We start from the raw sequence: 14,997 nt of genomic DNA, 5'->3' as shown, positions 1-14,997 counted from the left end.
GAACTCGGGCGCCCCGCGCTCGGCGTTCGCTCCGATAGGCTCAGGTTCTTAGAAGCACCCAGGCGCAGAACCCTAGCAATCTGTTTGCAAGCCACAGGCGAATTGTAGCCTGGAATTACCTGATCTATGGCTGAATGAGTTGCGGTCAGTCGAAAACAGGGGACGTGACGTCAGTTTACCAAGATGGTGGCTGCTGGCCTCCTCTGTGGACTGACCGGTGTGTAGAACCGAGCAGGACCGCTTCCTTACCCCGTCTGGAACCCAGAATTCAGCCCTGAGTACGGTGCTTGCGCGGCTGGCAGAAACTGCAGCGCTGTAACCCTGCGTCTCTATCCCAGCGCACACTGCAGACTCTAGCCGCGGGGCGATTTGCTGAATAAGCAGTTACCCTCCGTGCGACAAACCTCTCGCGTTTGAGTCCCCGTAGCCGATCCTCGTGCGATGGAAATCCTTCCTCCAGGTTCCGGAGCACCCCACTATTGCTGGAAATTCCTAACAAGATATCCTTTAGCCGTCCTGACTTGTCATACTCCCACACAGTGAAGCAGCACACGGGGGTAATGCACTCCCCTCGCCGCCATCTTCCCAGATTGAAGTCTTTATAGAAGCTTCCAGTCAATTGTATCAGTTCATACAAATTATTTACAAAACAACAAACTTGTCAAAGTGTCCATTGAGAATATAGCATCTACTCACCAGCTGAAAGATGGAGAGTCTGCCCAGAGCCCATCTGCGCATTAAACCCATGCTGGGCAGAACAGAGGCCCAGTAAATATTTACATGTCTTGGCTGAATCAGTGACAAATGTGTGCTTTTTCCCAGTGACACTGCTGGTGATGGTGAACTTTTTCCTCTAAAAGAAACAAACACACACTTTAGTATGCTGACCATCCCTGCCTGTTCACTGAAATACAAGTGTCCAGTGAATAATAGCACACTCTGTCCCTCAGCTCAGCATCAGCATACTAGGTATCCAGAGGTATATGGCAGATATTGACCCAACTTATTTTTCTTAGACCAAAGAAAATCCTTCTTGCCAGGCATGGTGGCGCACGCCTGTAATCCCAGCAGCTCAGGAGGCTGAGACAGGAGTATCATGAGCTCAAAGTCAGCCTCAGCAAAAGCAAGGTGCTGAGCAATTCAGAGAGACCCTGTCTTTAAATAAAATACAAAATACGGCTGGGATATGGCTCAATAATCGAGTACCCCTGAATTCAATCCCTGGTACCAAAGAAAAGAAAATCCTATTTTTATTTTTCCTTCATTCATAAAACATTTATCAGGCAATTTCAATGTGCCAAGGGATGTGCTGGATAGAAAGAATATGAAATGGGTCTGGTCCGTACTTGGCCCCCATATTTCTGTGTGCAATATGAAAATACCATTAAATCTGATTCCTGTTCTTTTTATTGTACCAACTCCAAGAAGTTGCAGATAAAATCTTAGCTAGTCAGGCATTGGCAAGACAAAAACACTTACATGTGTTCTAATATTTCTTGCTATTATGTGCCAGGTTCTAATCTAAGTGTTTCATAAATCTTAACTTCTTGTCTTCACAGCTACAGAATGAACTTTATCTTTATCCTAAAAATGAGGAAAGAGAGAAAGAGTCCTCAAAATGCAACAGGAATTGAGGTCGTACCACCAAGAAATCCTTCCCTACATTATATCTTCTAGACCCACATGCAAAACAATAATATTCGTAGAGCTCACTGGACTAAATTGGTGAGTATTACTACCTGGGGTTATTAACATGGAGCTTTATAAATAAAGTCATAACTTTTTGCAATATATAATTTTGAACAAGAACAAAGAAATACAGATGATATTAAATATGAATTGATATATAACTTCCAAATAAATCTCTATCCTAAATATTATGTATGTTTCAATTAAGAACCTTGAGCTTTCTCTATAAAGATAATTTTATAAAAACAGGTTTATGTTTCAAAGAACCCCCTAAAACTCCTGATCTTCCTGATGGCTGATCTCCTCTAAGTCCCCACAGACACCATTTGTAAGAATTCTATCCATACAAGTCAGATATTAATTAGAAGCAGATAACTGTTTATTGCCTTTCCTCTGAGAAACTCCTTTTCATCATTGACCTAATTTCAGATAATTTAATCATTCTCTAAATATTCTTTACTTTCATTGATAAATACAGCTCTGAGCCTCCTTATTACAATGTTAGTGGATTCTGAATCTGTTGATATAAAAGTTCTTTAAATAATGCATTTTCTCAAGTATTCATTCATATTGCTCTACTGGTCTTCAAATTCTTCCTTAGTACTCAATTTTATGCCCACTTTCAAAGTTGAACATTTTCTCATAATCCATGCATTTTGTCAGTACACATTGATATGCTTTCCCACAGTCCCAACATTTTATTTCAACTTCATTCATTCAGATATTAAAATTTTTTAGATAACCAAGTCACTCTTTTTAATCTAATAACTACTGTTTAATAAATCTGAAAAAGGGGAATCATTCATAAACACACACACACACACACACACACACTCACACACACTTCTTTCAGTTTATAAACTCAATGAAATCCTCCTTTTGGGTGACAATGCTCTAAGGTATTAAACGGAAAGTGGAATATCCATCCTATTTCTTGGCATAAAGCTGAAAACAGCCTTGACTGAAATGGGTTAGGACTTTATGTGTATTTATCGCCACTCTGATAACATCATTTAATGGGAAATTCACATCTGCAGGCAAACTTTGTCAGGAGCAAGATGCTCTGTGAACAAGATGATGTAAAATTTCAATATCAGAATTTTCAGCACAAACATAAAACCTTTCTTAAGCCCCTGTGGTTACAGTACAAATATTCCAGGTGCTTCTGTAATATCATGTTGTTTCAAAGCATTAGTTTACTATTTCAAATAGTTCATCCACAGCAGTTGTTGCTGTTTGCTTGTTGGCTTGAGTATTTGTTTGTTTTGATACATCTTTGCAAAACAACAACTTTCTTCCAGGCAGAGATTTGTCATGAATCTCATGAAGCTTTGCAAAGCTCTTTGCATCCATGTGAATGGATTCTAAATCTATTGATTCAGGGCCCTTACTTGGGCAGGTCCTTTCCTGCGAGGGGTCCTGGCAGTGTGCTCACAGGGTCTGGTGAGATGTGGAAAGTAAGATGTTTTTACTGCAATCCATCAAGCCACCAGCTCTACTTTTCTCTTTGACTTTTCCTAAGCTATAGCTTGGATTTTAAATGCCCATCAAATAAGAAGACAGTGGATTAGAGGAAGGATGCAATTCCTAGCAGTTCCTCAGCACCAGACTTACAAAGCAGGACGATTACTCCCCAGGCAGGTGGGTAATAAGTTGAACTCACTGAAATTGAATACTGGACTGCAAAAAGAAACTATACAGATACAGAAAATCAGAATCCTCAAACAGAATATGATACGTAGTGTTAGAGATGTGCCAGTGTGGCTGGCCGTGGCAGGAACTGCAACAGCAGCCGCTGAGGGGAGAGGGGACAGCAGGTAGAAAGACAAGACAGTGTGGTGAATAATAACAAAAAAAAATAAATTAAATTTTAAAGATTTTGGCTTGGGAGAACCTGTGGATTAGTGAGAGACATTGATCTTAATGAACAAAGAGTCGGTGGGGAAAGTAGTTCATTAAAACAAACCCCAAATTGCTTGAGCCTCAAGGGCAGACAGCTCAGTGGTAGCTGACATTGCTGGCTCAGAAAATGACCAGAGTTGCAGCCTGGAAACTATCTATTAACACTGCACAGCAGTGAGGAGAGACAAATCAGGATGTATAAAGGAAGTACCCAGCAGTCACATATTATGACCTGCAGTGTGTGCCTGAACCAGAGCTACTGAAATAGACACAAAGAAAATCTTTGTTGCTAGGACCCCATGAGAACTACTGGAAAGACACTGATCGTGACCACACAGGAGCATCTGAAGTCTTGGGTGAATACCTGGTAATTCACATTCATAGTGGTAAAGATGAATCATGTGAAGATGTAGTCCCTATATCCTAAAAATGGATTTTACCAGAGGCCCCAGAGATCCCGATGTCCTGAAAGCTCCCCAGTAACAGAGGGCATGGATCAAATCTCAAATACCTACCAACAGAGTTCCAAAATTCACCCAAGACTAAATCCCAACTACTGGAACTTCCAATTTGAACTCTGTGTTACCTCCACCACCACCACCCCACACACAGGATTACACAATTCATAAGCCCTCCCCAGTCTATCCCACCCTATACTAGGAGACTAAAACCTGAGAGCTACACCACCTGGCCAGCAAGTATGAGGAACACAAAGACACTGAACTTAACAATCCCCAGCCTTTGACCCAAGGATTGCAGAGCCAAAAATAAATAGAAAGAATGGAAATCCATCCCTGCCAACAGTCTGATCACTATAGCAGAAACAAGCCCTCTATTTCTCATTAAGATTTTTTTTTCTCTTTTTCTCTTTTTCCTTATTTATTTTTTTAAAGAGAGAGAGAGAGAATTTTAATTTTAATTTTTTTAGTTGTTGTTTTTTTCGGCGAGACACAACATCTTTGTTTGTATGTGGTGCTGAGGATCAAACTTGGGCCACACGCATGCCAGGAGAGCGCGCTACCACTTGAGCTACATCCCCAGCCCTTTCCTTATTTATTTATTCTCTGTATTCCCATTTATTTTAATCTTCTTTAAGTTTTAATTTTTAAAAAATTTTTTCAAGCATCATTTCTTGTATTATTGTTTAATTTTTTCCATTATGCATAATTTTGTGTGTATGTGTACGTAAATGTGTGTGTGTGTGTGTGTGTGTGTTCTCACTGCATGAATAGGTTTGGAGAATATATACTATATATATGTGTGTGTGTGTCGTGTGTGTGTATATATATTCATATAATTTCACCTTCACATTAGTAGCTTTCTTCTGCATTTATTACTCAGCCTTGATTTGACTTAGGTGGGGTGTGACTTATAAGAAGATTCAGGTTGTTTTGATCTTACATTTTCTGGTTTGTTCATATCTTGGTTCTTGTCCCTCCTATCTCTCCTTCTTCACTCTCTTCCCTCAGTAACAACCAAATTTTCCTGTTACCTTTTTCTCTTTTTCTTTTTTCATTACTTTCAGTTATTTTTTATTCCTTATTTTTTATAGCTGATATCTGCTACCTATATCCTGACCCTCTGATCACTTTTTAAAATATTTCAAAATGTTTTTGCCTTCCAACACTATTTTCTCTTACCTAGGAAACTGTAATAACATTAAATAATACAATTTTAAAATTTATGTAATTCCTACGCCACTCATGTTGTTTCGATCATTAATACAGTGGACAACATAGAATACACCTGCTGTCAAATGCCTTATCTAATTCATAGTTTTTTATTATTGATATTGATATTAAATGGTGGCCCCACTAATCCTACACCAGTGACAATTATTATTGCATATGTCAAGGTGGACATTGATCACTTATCTTAAGGCTGTACATCTGTTGCTGACATTGGTGCTATCCTCAGTCACCCTTCCATCTAAGAAAATCTGGAAAGTGTTCGGGACAAATCAAGACCACAAAGTAGAGATGCTGAGAAACATTCACAATTCAGTCAAGCAACAAAGAACTTCACCCCACACATAATCTAGTCCCAACTGAGCCTTAATATTACTCCAACTCAGAGAATTGAGGAGACAAAAAATCCAAAACAATAACCATGACACAGGAAAGAACAACCAGAGGACCTCAAGTCCCATCTACTCAAATATCAAAATGTCTCTCTAAAAGTCTCAGAACAAAAAAGTTAACTACATACAAAAGGCCATATGTGTAAAAGAGAAAGAAGAATGCATCTCAATTGATACTCAAGTCCAAGATCTCTGAAAACATGAAGAAACAAGCAAACAAATCTCCCTCCAAAATTCACAATCTCCCAACAAAGAATCCCACAGATGTGGAAGTTGATGAAATCTCAGAGAAACATTATAAAAAAATGATTATCAAAATGTTCAGTGAACTAAAAGAAGATCTAAGGAATGAATTAAAAGAGTAAATACAGGAAATGAAAGAACATTTCAATAAAGAAATAGAAGTATTAAAAAGAAATCAATCAGAACTCCTGAAAATAAAAGTCACAATTAATCAAATTAAAAATTTATTTGAGGGGCTGGGGTTATTATGGCTCAGCAGTAGCACACTTGCCTGGTATGTGTGAGGCACTGGGTTCAATTCTCAGCACCACAGAAAAATAAATAAATAAAATAAAGATCTATCAACAACTAAAATATATATATATATTTTAAAAATTCATTTGAAACAATCACCACAAATGAAATTGCATAGAAAATAGAACTTTAGTCCTTGAAGACAGAATTTCAGGTTTTAGAGATAGGGTACAGGAACTTGAGTACACAGTATGCAATAAAGGGGAAAAATGATAGGACATGATCAGAAGATACATGTACCCTGGGGCAACATCAAGAGATCAAACCTGAGATTCACTGGGATAGAAGAGAGCATGGAGATATAGGCTAAAGGCATTAAGAATATTTTCAATCAGATGGTAACATGAAAGTTTCCTCATATCAGAAATGACATACTGGAAGCCTACAGGACCCCTTCCTCTTCATAAAAAGAAGTTCTCCAAGATGCACCATAATCAAAATACCTAACATAGAAAATAAGGAAAGATTATTTAAAAGCTGCAATAAAGAAACATCAGGGCATATTTCAAGGCAAACCAATAAGACTCACTTGTGAATTCTCGATTCAGATCCTAAAATCAAGGAAGAACTGTGTTGGAGGAGGCCCAAAATGGCTATAGAAAGGTTTCCTCACTGTGGCTTCCAGCAAGCTCTGGTATGTTTTTAACATGTAGCCAAGGTCATAAATCAGTTATGTTATGGTTGTTGTGTAGTCAAGGATACAAACACTCTGACTGAGCATGTATACTTCAGGTCATAAACATTAGCTTGTGAGCACGGAGCCACTGTGTAACCTGTTGGCAGTGTGCCTTCTTTGTCTGGCCTTCATATAAAAAAGGGCCTATGGAAATGGCTATGGGAGTTAAATGGGGTTTTCTAAGGGCTACTGATGCCTTTAAATAAAAGATGACTAATATTTCAACCGTGCCTCACATTTTCTTTCAACTGCCAGAGTTCTGAATCTTGTTTCCTAGGATCAGGCCTCACCCTTCACCCAACTATCTGGAATGAGATATTCTAAGCTCTAAAAGAAAACAATTTCCAGCCAAGATTACTATATCCAGCAAAGCTCTCTTTCACATTTGAGGGGGAAATAAAAATTTCCCATGACAAAGATAAACTAAAAGAATTCACGACCACCAAATCATCACTGCAAGAAATACTCAAAGGTAAACTGCACACAGGGTAACCCAAAACAAATCCCAAAGCTCCTAAATAGAGCAAGATCAATGGAAGAGTACTGCTAAGTGGGAATCAAGATGATATTAAATATAGTAAAAAAAAATCAAAATATCAGAAAACTACAAACACATATCCATATTAACACTGACTGTAAATGGTCTCAATTCCCCAATTAAAAAATCAGATTAGCACAATGGATCAAAAACAAGTCTAATGCTGTTTGCAAGAGATGTATCTCATAGGGAAAGACATTCACAGACTGAAGATAAAAGGATTAAAAAAAAAAACACTCCATGCAAATAGAGTCCAAAAACAAACAGTATTAGCCGTTCTCACATCTGACAAAGCAGACTTCAAGCAAAAATTAATCAGAAGACAGAAAAAGGCCAATACATACTGATAAAGAAACTAATCCAACAGGAAGATGTAATAGTAAATATATATGCTCCAAAAGTCAGCACACCCAATTACATTAAAAAAGAAATATTCCTTGATATTAGATCTCAAGTAGACACCAACGTATAATACTGGGTGACATCAACACACCCTTATAAATAATAGACAAGACATCACAAACATAAATTCAGTAAAGATATTTCCAACCTAAATAATACTATAAATCTAGTGGAACTAACAGACATCTACAGAATATTTCACCCCTGAACAGCTGAATTTACCTTCCTCTCATCAGTTCCTGGAAACTTTTCCACAATAAACTATATTCTAGATCACAATGTAAGTCTTAGCCAATACAAAAAAAAATCAATATAATCTTGTGCAGCCTATCAGATCCTAATGGAATAAAACTAGAAACCAACAGCAAGAAAAATCATAGAAACTTCATGCACACATGGAGGTTAAATAATATTCTTCTAAGTGAAGAATGGATCAAAGGAGAAATGAGAGAAGAAATCAAAAAATTCTTAGAAACAAATAGGAACAGAAATATAACATATCAAAATGTCTAGAACGTATAAGAGCATTTCTGAGGCAAATTTAAGCATTTAAGCATTCAGTACTTACATTTAAGAAAACAGAGAGATTTCAAATAAGTAGGCTTATTCTCCACCTCAAGATCCTAGAAAAGGGAGAACAAATTAATTCCCATATCTGTAGATGACAGGAAATAATTGAGATTGGAGCCAAATTTAATAAAATTGAGAATTAAAAACATAGACAGTATCAATGCAACAAAGGGTGAGTTCTTCAAAAAAGATAAATAAGATTGATAAACCCATTAGCCAAACTAACCAAAAGAAAGAGAGAGATGACCCAAGTAAACAAAATTAGAGATGAAAAAAGGAGATATCAGACTTCTGGAAATCCAGAGGATCATTAGAAACTATTTTGGAAATGTATACTCCAATAAACTGGAAAATTTAGAAGACATTAACAAATTCCTGCCCAAAGTGAACAAGGAAGATAAAGAAAACCTAAACAGACCAATATAAAGTAATGAAACAGCAATTAAAAGCTTTCACACACACACACAAAAAAAACCCAGGACAAGATGGATTCTCAGCTAAGTTCTACCAGAACTTTAAAGAAGAACAAACACTAGTCTTCCTCAAATTATTTCATAAGATAATTAAAAGGGATGGAACATTCCCAAATACATTCTATGAAGCTAGTATAACCTTGATAACAAAACCAGACAAAACACATCAAGGAAAGAAAACTACAATATCCTTGATGAACAAAGATGCAAAGATCCTTAATAAAATATTAGCAAAGTACATTGAAAAACGCATCAAGAGATAATACACCATGATCAAGTGGGTTTCATTCCATTAATGCAGGATTCATAGAACATATACCAATCAATAAATGTAATTCACCACTTAAGTAAAATTAAGTACAAGAATCACATGATCATCTCAATAGATGAAGAAAATGCCTTTGATAAAATCCAGCACACGTTTATGTTTAAAAGGCTGGAGAAGTTAGGGATAGAAGGAACTTACCTCAACATTATAAAGGATATTTATGACAAATTCAAAGCCAACATTATACTGAATGGAGAAAAACTGAAATCATTTCCTCGAAAATCAAGAACAAGACAAGGATGTTTACTTTCACCACTTCTATTAAATACAGTCCTCAAAACACTAAGTAGAGCAATCAGGCAAAGGAAATAAAGGGATACAAATAGGAAAAGAAGAAATCAAACTGTTTGCTAATGACATGATTCTATATCTAGAAAACTCAAGAAACTCCACCAGAACAATTCTAGAGCTGATAAATTAATTCAGCAATGTAGCAGGATAAAAGATCAGCATTCATAAATAAATAGCTTTCCTATACTCCAACAGTGATTCTGATGAAGAAGAAATCTGGAAAATCATCTCATTCACAATAAGGTCAAAAAATAAATTGAAAATTAAATTGAAATTAATTTAATCAAGGAGGTGAAAGATCTCTACAATGAAAATCACGGAACACTGAAGAAATTAATTAAAGAATACCTTGGAAGATGGAAAGACTTGCAGTGTTCTTGGATAGACGGAATTAATACTGTCAAAATGACTAAAAGCAATGTACAGATTCAACGAAATGCTTATCAAAGTACCAATGACTTTCTTCAAATACCAATGACTTTCTTCACAGAATTAGGGAAAAAAAACTTTAATTTATTTTGGAAAGATAAGACACCTAGAATATTCAAAGGAATACTGAGCAAGAAGAATGATGCAGGAGGCATCATAATACCTGATCTGAAATTATACCACAGAGCTATAGTAACAAAAACCGCATGGTATTGGCATAAAAATAGACTTGAAAACCAATGAAACAGAACAGAACACCCAGGGACAAACCCATATATTTATAGCCATCTGATACTTCATAAAGGGGTCAAAAATATATGCATAGACATATCAAAAGACAGTCTTTTTAACAAACGGGCCTGGGAAAACTGAATAGTCATATGTAGAAAAATGAAACTAGATCCCAATTTCTTACCCTGCACAAGAGATAAATTAGAAAGGACAAAAAACATATAACTTAGACAAGAAAACTTGCAATTGTTAAAAGAAAACCTAGGGTCAACACTCCATCATATTGATGCAGGCACGAACTTCCTCAAAAAGACCCTTAAAGCTCAAGATACAAAATTAAGAATCAATAAATGGGATGCCATCAAATTAAAAAGCTTCTGCACACCAAAGAAAATTAGTAAGAGTGTGAAGAAAGATGGGCTGGGGTCGTGGCTCAGAGGTAGCGTGCTTGCCTGGCATGTGTGGGGTGCTGGGTTTGATCCTCAGCCCACCTAAAAATAAAATAAAGATATTGTGTCCACCTATTACTCAAAAATAAATATTTTTTTAAAAAAGGGTGTGAAGAAAGAACCTACAGAATGGGAGAAAATCATTGTCATCTGCCCCTCCAACAGGGAATTAATATCTAGAATATACAAAGAACTCAAAAAAATTAATACAAAAAAATAAAAATAGCCCAATCAGTAAATGTACAAAAGAACCAAACACATTTCTCAGAAGAAGAAACACAAATGGTCAACAAATACATGAAAAACTGTTCAACATCTCTAGCAATCAAGGAATTGCATATCAAATCTACACTAAGATTTCATTTTACTCCAGTCAGAATGGCAATTATCAAGAATACAAACAGTAATAAATCCTGGTGAGGAACTGGGGAAAAGGGTAGACTTGTACATTGTGGGTGGGACTGCAGACTAGTACAACCACTCTGAAAAGCAGTATGAAGATTATTCAAAACACTTGGAATAGAACCACCATATGATCCAGCTATCCCACCCCTTGGTATTTATCTGAAAGAACTAAAATCAGCATACTGTGGCATTATAGTCACCTCAATGTTTATAGCAGCACAATTCACAATGCTAAATTATGGAATCAACCTAGATATCTGTCAATAGATGAATGGATTAAGAAATTGTGGTTTGTGCTGGGGATGTGGCTCAAGCGGTAGCGCGCTCGCCTGGCATGCGTGCGGCCCGGGTTCGATCCTCAGCACCACATACAAACAAAGATGTTGTGTCTGCTGAAAACTAAAAAATAAATAAATATTTTTTAAAAAAATCGTGGTGCTGGGTGTGGTGGTACATGCCTATAACCCCAGCAGCTCAGGAGGCTGAGACAGGAGGATCTAAATTCAAAGCCAGCCTCAGCAAAAGTGATGTGCTAAGCAACTCAGTGAGACCCTGTCTCTAAATAAGATACAAAATAGGGCTGGGAATGTGGCTCAGTCATTGAGTGCCCCTGAGTATAATACCTGGTACCTGCCCCTGCCCCCCCACACCTAAAAAAGAAAGAAATGAAGTTGTGGGGTGTGTGTGTGTGTGTGTGTGTGTGTGTATACACACACACACACATACACAAAAAAATGTAGTTTTCCTCAGCTATAAAAAAGAATTAAATTATGGCATTTTCTGGTAAATGTATGGATAGACAACATTGTGCTTAAATGAAATAAGCCAGGCTCATAAATTCAAGGGCTAAATGTTTTTCTCTTATATGTGGAAGCTAGAGCAAAATAAAGAAGAGGAGAGGACTGACTATCATAAAAATATGAGGAAGATCAGTAGAGAAGAAGGAGATTGAGAGCAAGAGAGGAGAGAAAGGAAAAGGAAGGAAATACAGAATGAATTTTTTAAAAATCATAGATAAGTACACCATAGGGAATTTCACCTTTGTATACAAATAGAAAGAACCAATTAAAAATAAATAAATAGATGAGTGAAAAGAAGACTAGTAGAATAGAGGAATCGAAGGGGGAAGAAAGGGGAGAATGTGAACTGAAATCAAATCCCATGCATCTATGATTTTGTCAGGATGAACCCAACTACTATGTGTAACTATAATGTGCTGATAAATTATTTTTTTAAAAAAATTAACTTTACTACTTTAAAAATTGTCCACCAAAGCCCCAATTAGAAAGTGGTGGAAACTTTAGAAGGTAGGGACTTGAGGGAAGTCTTTAGGTCATTGGTGATATATCCTCAGAAAGGACGTGAGACCCAAGTCTCTTCTTATCTCTTTGATCCAAGGCCAAGATATGAGTCCTTTTGCTCTGTGGTGTCCTCCTGACATTATATGTTATCTCACCACAGGCCCAAAGCAATTGATCATCGATTGGAAACTCCAAAACTGTGAACCAAAACAAACCTTTTCTATTTTTTAAACCATTTCTATTTTGAAGTTCACTATCTCATGTATATTTTCATAGTGTTGGAAAACTGATTTATGTAATCTCCTTTCTACTTCATATACTCACACCAGATAGTGTGTGTGCTAGGTGGTGTGGGAACAGATTCCTCTAAGGAGAAGTGAAAGCAAGGCTCCAGTTAGTCTAGATTTAGTGGGATTTATTTATGTGGCTTGTCCTCTCTTTTATAATAGTAACTCTATTTGCTTTAAAGAAAATGATAATACAAAAATGTCATCATATGGAAAAATAATCAAAGAGTATGCCACTAAAATTTTTGGAAAAAAAAAAAAGTCCTATAGACTTTGTCAGGGAGTTAATCAACAAAATTATTTTCTGACATTTTTATATTTGCAGTGTTTGTTTAGCTTTTTAAATTTGTAAGCTATTGTGACTTCTTTTCTAATGCTGAATAAATATTCCATTTCATATGGGAGTTCGTATTTGCCACTTTGTATTTTTTTCCTTAAAGAAGGTCCTATATAGCTCAAATCTGTGTTCCATGCATTTCTCTTTGAAGACTTTAACTAGTTCTGATAAGCAAGAACAGGTTCCTTGTTTTAGAAGGAATGCTTATTTGAATAATCAGACCATACATAAATGTCAATTCACCTATGAATCATATACTTTGAAAATGATGTCCTTCTCTATTTTTTGGCTACTTCCATGCAGGCTGGAAAAATGAAATCTGTAATTATCTGAGGCATCTTGCTTCTACTATTAATAAAAAAATATTTAAACTAGCTTCCTGAGCTAATTCTCTTATTATTCACAGAGTTCCCTATTTTGTGCTTGCGCAAGCATAATAAGTTCAAGTCATTTTCTGTGGAAGATGCTTGTTTGGTGGCAAGCAGCTGGTGATATTACTTCATGTGATGACTTTTCCATAAAAATAAGTCATTCATGCCAAGGAAGAAGATGATTATCAGGGACTGGAAATCCTAATTAAGTCATGTTTTTTTAAGCTACTGAGTTTATCTTGTGAACCTGATGACTTCCTGGCTTTAATCAAGAAATTATTCCAGGTTGTGGGGAAAATAAATATCTGTAAGAATTAAACCAATTTATATATGAAGTACTTCCTTAAAGGCAACATTGAATTTTATGGTTATAAAATTACATTTATCAAATATACTATTTAGAGTATCTGAATTTTTATGAATATTTTAAAACAAATAATATTGGAATTTTTTTTAACATGCAGTGAAGAAAGTAAGAAACAATGCAGTATAATTAAACTAATTTAGTGTTAAAATTCTTCAAATATCTTTTAATTGAATTAAAGTAATTCAAATAATTAAAATTCTGAAAAATTCATGGAATAACTATTATTTATATTTGAGTGAGAACATCTGGGAAAATTTTAGCTTCCTTAGAATACACAGGACCACTTTAACAAACTCAAAAATTATGCTCAATTATTATCTCCTTTTAGATACAAGTTTTTCCCCCTAAGAACAAATGATAATTTATTGTGAAATTCCATTAGTTATATTTTGACACTATATTAACTTCAAAAGACAAGATGGGAGGCACAAAAGAAACATCCAGAAAATGGACAAAGGCAATTTTGTTCTACTTAGGAAATTCTAACATCAGATAATAATAAAAATAGTAATCTAGTGAGGAGAGAAATTATTAAATCATAAGAAAAAATTAAATAGAAAGAAAAACCATAATTTTTATGGGCCATAAGATCAAGAACTTGTCTTAATGAATCACCATTCAAATAATATGGATACTGATCTGGATGGCCCATGGGACAGGAAAGGATAGTCAACTACCAGGGTACCAGGGACAAATTGATTGTAACTAAATTTAGGAAGTAGAAATACTCATGCAATGGTGTTCAAATACAATTTCAAATGTTGTATGTTTAATAGGGACTTTCTGGGCTTTTACATTTTTTCAGTAGGGATCAAAAATTTGCAATACTCTGTGTCCCATAGTACACCTGTGGTCCATGGGAGACAGACTAGGTGCTTTGGCACATTGTGTGCAAAGGGAAAATTAAAACAGAAGAAAGTTGGTTGCGGTGGTGCACACCTGTAATCCCAGCTGCTTTGGAGGCTGAGGCAAAAGGATCACAGGTTCAACGCCAGTTTATTGAGGCTGTAAGCAACCTACTGAAACCCTGTCCCAAGACGAAAAATATAAAGAGCCGGGGCTATGGCTTAGTGGTTATTTACCCTTGGGTTCAATCCCTAGTACAAAAAAAAAAAAAAAAACCAGAAGGAAGAAGGAAGATGTTTCATAACTTGGCAGACTCCACTCAACTCCTCCTTCTCCCACTTCCAAACTTGCTCTCAACCTTGACAGTTTCCCCAATTTAAGGAAACTTTATCCAGAAGGAAAGTAAAGCCCTTTAGGCTGAGGTCTGAAGATTCTTCATCAGGACTTGTGAGGGGACTGGCAAGGATGATAGGAAGAACTGGCCTTCT

The 14,997-nt window shown here is 36.2% G+C and overlaps 1 protein-coding gene across 5 annotated transcripts in view; it reads right to left on the bottom strand.

Annotated features, from left to right (window-relative positions):
* The window catches only part of Frmpd2 (FERM and PDZ domain containing 2), a 136,814-nt gene that overhangs the window by 47,275 nt on the left and 74,542 nt on the right, over window positions 1–14,997 (bottom strand). For all 5 annotated transcript variants that reach the window (XM_048807521.1, XM_048807522.1, XM_048807523.1 and 2 more), the window contains exon 15: window positions 697–853. In XM_048807521.1, coding sequence (XP_048663478.1) covers window positions 697–853 — 157 coding nt within the window. The remainder of the gene's footprint in view (window positions 1–696; window positions 854–14,997) is intronic.

Source organism: Marmota marmota, unplaced genomic scaffold (genome assembly GCF_001458135.2).
Source record: "Marmota marmota marmota unplaced genomic scaffold, marMar, whole genome shotgun sequence".
NCBI classification, from domain to species: domain Eukaryota; kingdom Metazoa; phylum Chordata; class Mammalia; order Rodentia; family Sciuridae; genus Marmota; species Marmota marmota.
Note: the sequence above shows the minus strand (reverse complement) of the source record. Positions and strands in the feature narration are given on the sequence as shown.